Source organism: Azolla caroliniana, unplaced genomic scaffold, assembly GCF_043228905.1.
Source record: "Azolla caroliniana isolate FFs.n. ecotype wild unplaced genomic scaffold, voAzoCaro1.0.p SCAF_15, whole genome shotgun sequence".
NCBI classification, from domain to species: Eukaryota; Viridiplantae; Streptophyta; class Polypodiopsida; order Salviniales; family Salviniaceae; genus Azolla; species Azolla caroliniana.
In genome coordinates, this window is record NW_028230450.1 from 6,485,765 (window position 1) to 6,492,589 (window position 6,825).

Sequence of the window (6,825 nt, forward strand, 5' to 3'; positions counted from 1 at the left end):
ACCATTGATTCTTTACAAGATATCTCGACCAAGATATCTCATATATGTTGGATTATATGGAATACTTGATGTATTGGACACTTTTTTTTGAGATTAGTGAGAAAACTATTAATTTGGAGAAAACAAAAAATGATGGCAACAAAGGCAATACACCCAAGACACTACCCCACTTTTACATACAAGGGAGAACTAATAATGGTGCAATGCTTAAAATATCAGGCAAAATGTATGCAATGAGTCAAGAATTTAAGTTGGTTGGAATAGTTATTATATGTTTGAGAATGAATGCAACCAAAGTGATACTTGAAGATGTGAAGTGGGATTGATACTAATCAAAGTTATGGTGGTTGAAGTGTTGCTTTTATGGAATGGAAATGTTGGGTGACATAGTACACTATCTCACTTAGTGCTAGAATGAAATAGAGAAAATCCAATTTTTGTTCTTATATAGACAATTGAGGATAAATTCCTCAACATCATATCATATCATGCTATATAAAAAATAGGTGCTCGACCCATAGAAGTACCAACCATGCAAAGAGTATATGAGTATATTACAAAAGTCAAGAATATGTTTGATCATAGACCGCCAAAACAAGCTTGGGAAACATGATGCAAGATGACAAAAAAACTAGCAAGAGAAAAATCCTCTCGTTCAGACTAGGTGCTTGACATGATGAAAGAGTGAGAGAGCTATTGGAGCTCTCGAGCAATGGCAATGAAGAAACATGATCATTCAGACTAAAAATTACGAGAGGCACTGAAAGAAGTGGCATGATGCGAAAAGTGTTCGTATAATTGGAACATTAAGGCATTACAAAAGCATTAAGGCCCCGAACACGAGGTAAAACATTCTCATTCCACAACCCCAGTGAGAGTGTTGGGCACTCAGAGAGCCGTGACACACTTCTCTTCCATAGCATATTACAACTCGCTCAAAGTCAAGCCTCATCATCATCAGCAAAATCATCGTCGTCTTCTTCTTCTTCTTCTTCTTGTGTTGTTGCTTCATCATCATCATCATCATTCTCTTCTTCTTCTTCTTCTTCTTCTTCATCATCATCATCATGGGCAATACAAACATCACGTACGTATTCTGGGCTATTCAATGTGTTTTCATTGTATTGTGTATGTATTGGCGCTTTCTTCTTTGCTCGGGGTTTCCTTTTGTCTAGGTCCCCTAAAGACAAAGAAACCCTTCTCCGTCCATTTTTTCACACATTTTGATTCTTCTGCTCTCTCTCTCCCTCTGTCTCTGTCTCTATCCCATCCATCCATCCATCCATCCCATCCATGCCATCCCATCCATCCATCCATCCATCCATCCCATCCATCCATCCCATCCATCCCATCCCATCCCATCCCATCCATCCGTCGATCGACGGCTCTGCCCTTTCAATTGTTTTGAATTTTCTGACTGTGAAACAGAAAGTGGATATAAAGAATAAAGAATAGCTTCCCCTGACTTCTTCTTCTTCTTCCTCCTCCTCCTCCTCTGAAACAGAATCAAATTCTTCTCTTGACCATTCCTTTTGTCAGTGTAGCCGCAAATCAAAGCAAACTGTGATGGATCAGAAAAGGTGAATACTTTTGATCCTATTGACTCAGACAAGCAAATAAAATAGAGAATGAGATGAAGGCATGGTGTTTTATGCTGCATTTCTTATTCGATATATTAGTTCTGTAGTTTTTGCAAGTTTTCTCTTCCTAGTTTTGTATTTCTTCTCTGCTTTTTTATTCAAACGTGTCAAAAATGTATGAAGAAGGAAAAGCAGAGTGATCTAGATCGATCAAAGAAAAAGAGTCAGAAAAAGTATGAGAACGTTTCTCCTTTATATACTTGCTTGTAGTTTTTATGCTGTCTAGATTTTCCATTCTTTGAACCTCTTTCTTAGTAATTCTGTTGGAAAATATATAAAGGAAGCAAATGAATGATAGATATAGCAAAGATTCAGAAAAAAGAATGACAACCAACTACTCTTTTCTTGTTTAGACCTATGTGTGTAGTTTTTCTTTTGGTCTACTTTTTATTTTCTTCATTATTTGTCTGGGTCTAGAAATCGTAGGTTCTGAATCAAAGGAGCAACTCTAAAGCATAGAGGATATTTGTTACAAGGATGTGTAGATGTTTGAAAAACTTCCTTGTTACCTTCACCTCCAATTCTTGCAAACAAGAAGCCAGGAAAACTTCGAACACAGGTAAAATTTCATATCAATATATACACATACACACACTTTTATATAATAACGTGAGCGTAAGATATTTTTTTATCTGTGTAATTCGATGATAATGCCATGAATCATTGTTTAATGCACGAAAAAAGTGATAAAATTTTCATTCACCAGATATGTTTCCTACATTTCTGATTTTTCTTCTTAATTTATGGAAAGCATTTCCTTGAAGATTTGGTTAATGCATGAATAAATGTAAAGATAGGTAGATTCTCATTTATAGACGTTTAGCTATTCAAAAATCCTTTCGAAAACGTGCAAATTTATTTATCTCTAAACATAAATAAATTCATCTCTTTTAAAGAACACTTACCCTGTTAACATTCCACAAGCTCTATGTGGTTCAACACTAAATGCCCTGTTAGAAGTATTAATATGATGCTCACCTTTTGTCCTTTCAACTCACGAGTTTCTCATTATTTCCAATTCTTATGTTTTGATGTTCTCAACATCTCTCCCTGAAGGGCAATGACACTCCTTCCACACTTTTCATTCAGTATTCATAGAGTTATATAACTACGCTTGAAATTAGACTGATTTGTTTTTTCCTTGCCAGTTTATTGCCCTTGAAAACAGTTTAGGTATGCAAGTTCAAATTGTCTGTTTGTGTTATTTCTTTCTTAGTTTTTTATTTTCTTTGGTTGAATCTTGTAGGCTGTAACATTTTAGCCATGCTCCTATAATAATCTTGGAAGTAGGTCATCATTATGCAAATGTGCACTTAATTTGGAACCCCAATTCTCTCAATGTTGTCCTTTCTAAAGGATATTTCTTCTAGTTTTTTCAATTGCCTCCTTTGCAATTCCAGAGTGCCATGTGATTTATATTTGAAATGAAAATACCAGAGTAAATTTCACCAGGATATGGCACGTAATATATATGTTTAACTGTGCAGTGACATCAGAATCACATTTACCTACAAAGAATCATTTAGTTCAGCCAATCTCCCCAGAAATTCACCAGATGTCTGTTAAAGTCACTATGACATCTACTGATAATAAGGAAGAAAATATTTTGTCGGCGTGTGATGCACATGAGTCATTTGACATAGATGAAGAAACTTTTACGGATTCAAAGTTGCGTATTTTCACATATTGCGAGCTATGTTTAGCAACTAGGAATTTTCATCCCGATAAGGCACTGGGAGAAGGAGGTTTTGGGACTGTCTATAAAGGTTGGATTGATGTGTTTGAATCCACTGAAGCGCAGATCTCTACCAACATTGTTGTTGCTGTGAAAATGTTGAATCAGAAGGGAATGCAAGGACATAGAGAATGGTTGGTATGGTTTCTCATCACATACTTTCATCTATTTTATATGTTCTTAAAGAATGATTTGTATGATTTCTCTTCACTTTTATTTTAGCTAACAATGAGAAGACTTGCCTTGTCCTCTCTTTGTCTCAGACAGAAGTTAAAATTTTAGGCCAGTTGCATCATCCGCACCTTGTGAAATTAATTGGTTATTCATATGAAAAAGAACATCGGCTGTTAGTGTATGAGTTCATGCAACTCGGAAGTCTTGATTCCCTTCTATTCCAACGTAAATTTTTGAATCCCTACAATAAGCATTCAGTTTCCATTTTCAATCTCATTCTGATGTATGGTGTCTGATGTCATTATCCAGGAGCTGCATCACCTTTATCATGGGTGAATCGCATAAAGATTGCACTTGGTGCAGCAAAGGGGCTGGCTTTTCTTCATGGAGCAGAGAAACCTGTAATATATAGGGATTTCAAACCATCCAATATACTTATAGACTCGGTATGTATGTAAATAATTGCAAATGTATATATATTTCTTATGCATGTGTGATATAAAACAGCTGTGTTTCAATGCGTATGCTATAGGATTACACAGCCAAACTATCAGACTTTGGACTGGCTAAACACGGACCAAAAGGCGATAAAACTCATGTGACTACGCGTGTCATGGGAACACATGGTTATGCTGCACCTGAATACCTTATGACTGGTAAGCATTCAAGTTCACAGTATAAGCATATGGCTAGGATTGTCTCCATGAAATAGACTTAATCCTTGCGTGTAGCGGTTAGTAGAATGCTAGTTCTAGTGTGTATAAGTTATCAATGAAACAGACTTCTGATCCTAGTGCAGGTGCTTGGTTTTCTAAGGAAAGAAGGATAACACATGGTCTTTATGCTGGTTGTGTGAGCAGGCCATCTGACAACACAAAGTGATGTTTATGGCTTTGGTGTTGTGCTTCTTGAGCTGATTACGGGTCGACAAGCAATAGATAAATCGAGACCTCGAAAAGAGCACTTTTTGGTAGAGTGGGCTATGCCATATCTTTCTGACAAACGGAAATTACTTCACATTATCGATCCGAGGCTAGATGGAATGTATTCAGTAACTGGAGCCCAGAAAGTTGCAGATGTGACAAAACTTTGCCTTAACCGAACTTCTAAACACAGGCCTCCTATGAAGGAAGTTGTGCAAATATTGGAGGTTGTTGCTGACATGAAAGGCATGTCTGATGCAACTTACAGCTAACTCACTTTATCATCAAGTTGTCCGATGCAACTTATCTCTATAAAGGTGTCAAATGTATAACTTATAGCACCCTATCTCTATCGAGGTCAGAAAATGATGCTTTTGACTGGGGGAAAAAAACTAGTAAACAGCCATGTAAGTGAAAAGAAGGCGATGGATCACCTGTTGAGCTATCCGTAAGAACGATGTGTTTACATATCATCAAGATCATTGGTTCAAGGAGCAAGTGTATATGAAAGCCTAGTGTCATGGATCAGTTATCAGGGTTTGTCCTTGGTTGGCACTTTCCCATTCATTGTGGGATAGAATTGTGTGATTGGAATCAATGCGATCGCAAGTGATTTGCTTTTCATATCCAAGGCTTACAATTGAGTAATTGAACAAAAGAACGGAATTTTGCACACTTAACAGCAGCCCAAACAACTAATTTTCTTTCAAGCATCCTACTTTCTCAATTCCGTCTTGATTGAGATGTGAGTTGATATTGTCACATAAATGACTCTAACAATAAAACCTTTACAAGTACATTGTGAGTTGATATTGTCACATAAATGGCTCTTTGCTTAAACCCTTTATGAGTGCATTGTAAAATGATATTGTCATTGAAAAACTCAAGCATCAAGGAATGGATATGTGTATGCTACCATAGAAGATATAGATTTCATTGAAGAAAACAATGGCCTCTTATCTTAGCATGCAAGATTCTATTGCTTGGACGATGAAATCTATCATGAACATTGTTACACCATTTCATAATCTTCCCATTATTGTATCATCTCACATGGTGCTACATTTTGACATTAGTTTTTATGATGGACAATAATCCACAGTGAATTTGTCTTTTTGGCCATGAAGCCTGTACATATATTATAGTTTCACAAACACCAACTTAATGGAGACCACACTATGGAGGCTCTTGGCAAATGTCTATATTTCACCTTGAACACACAAGTGATTACTGTTATAATCATCGAAGGAACATGAATAACTATTGTAACATTTTACATGTAGTATTGTAACTTTTCACATTATTGCAATATTACCCAGATTAGCTATTGTAGCACCTCCTATGATAGTTACAACAACATCTGATATGATAACCATATAAAGCTAGTCTTTGGTTGATGCATCCAAAGACTAATCATGTTTTTCTTGAATATGGAATATAGATTCCTTCTCTTGCTTTCCTTTCTTATTCAAAATTGGTTATGGCTTTGGCCGTGTCTATTTGAACAAGAATCTCTTTTGTTCGAGGAATTTTACCAAAACGTCCACTAGCTCTATGTTTGTTAGTCAAGCATGTTGATATAACAAGTTTAAACACACACCTTGGGACACATGTCTACAAAAATCCATTCTTGTAACAACTAAATGGGAGATACCTTTGTCTTAATGAAGGGAATATTTTAGATTTACCACTTCCTTTACGAAAATCCATTTGTGTAACAAGTGAATTGGAGATACCTTTGCCTTAATGAAGAGGATATTTTAGATTTCCCACTTACTTTCCCATCATTAGTAGATTGAACCTAACTTCTATGTGTGCAACAATGAGCAAGACATAGAAAGACAATATGGAAGTAGGAACTCTAAAAGAAGGGGACTTCAACAATCGGAAGACACCATCAAATTAATCCAGAAAGTTGGCAATTTGATAAGGCCAACCACATCAAGAGGGCTTGCAAAAGAAGAAGAGTGTTGTGCCTAATGACTCACAACTCATCAATTAAGTTTCCAATAGTCACAAGCTACCTCTATGTTAGTGACCACAAATAAGTTTGACGTGTAGTTTTGTTAGAGCTTAATCCTAATGTAAGCATATGATAAGGAAATAATAGATAGATAGATAAGAGAGGAGAGAGAAAGAAGGGTGCCGATCCACTTGATCACCCCCAAGCGAAGGGATCAAGATGGACTCGAGCCTCGATCGGCGTCCCGTACCACCATCGTGGCATCAAGTTGTACCGGGTATTGGCGCGCACTCACTACAAGAGTTGATCACCACAAGATCAAAGTTTTGACGTAATCGATAATGTGTCAAATGAGGGTAGCTAGGCCTCATAACCTAAGGCCCCCAAGCA

The 6,825-nt window shown here is 36.7% G+C and overlaps 1 protein-coding gene across 2 annotated transcripts; it reads left to right on the forward strand.

Moving 5' to 3' along the window:
- Nucleotides 1–1,836: 1,836 nt before the first annotated feature.
- On the forward strand, nucleotides 1,837–4,972 carry LOC147854496 (putative serine/threonine-protein kinase PBL11). 2 transcript variants are annotated; one of them, XM_087331640.1, is made up of 6 exons: nucleotides 1,837–2,199; nucleotides 3,128–3,513; nucleotides 3,639–3,774; nucleotides 3,862–3,995; nucleotides 4,082–4,205; nucleotides 4,410–4,972. In XM_087331640.1, exons 1-6 carry the CDS (start codon nucleotides 2,118–2,120, stop codon nucleotides 4,742–4,744), a joined length of 1,197 nt encoding a protein of 398 aa, XP_087187766.1. In that variant the 5' UTR covers nucleotides 1,837–2,117; the 3' UTR covers nucleotides 4,745–4,972. The 2 variants fall into 2 exon arrangements, with proteins under 2 accessions (XP_087187766.1, XP_087187765.1); XM_087331639.1 differs by having other exon boundaries at nucleotides 1,844–2,199; nucleotides 3,859–3,995.
- Nucleotides 4,973–6,825: the final 1,853 nt, after the last annotated feature.

What these genes read in the sequence shown, in the direction of transcription:
- LOC147854496 (XM_087331639.1), top strand. Translation starts at nt 2,118, where the DNA reads ATGTGTAGATGTTTGAAAAACTTCCTTGTTACCTTCACCTCCAATTCT. An exon ending in CCAATATACTTATAGACTCG is followed by an intron (nt 3,996 to 4,081) that starts GTATGTATGTAA and finishes CGTATGCTATAG; the next exon opens with GATTACACAGCCAAACTATC. An exon ending in ACCTGAATACCTTATGACTG is followed by an intron (nt 4,206 to 4,409) that starts GTAAGCATTCAA and finishes TTGTGTGAGCAG; the next exon opens with GCCATCTGACAACACAAAGT.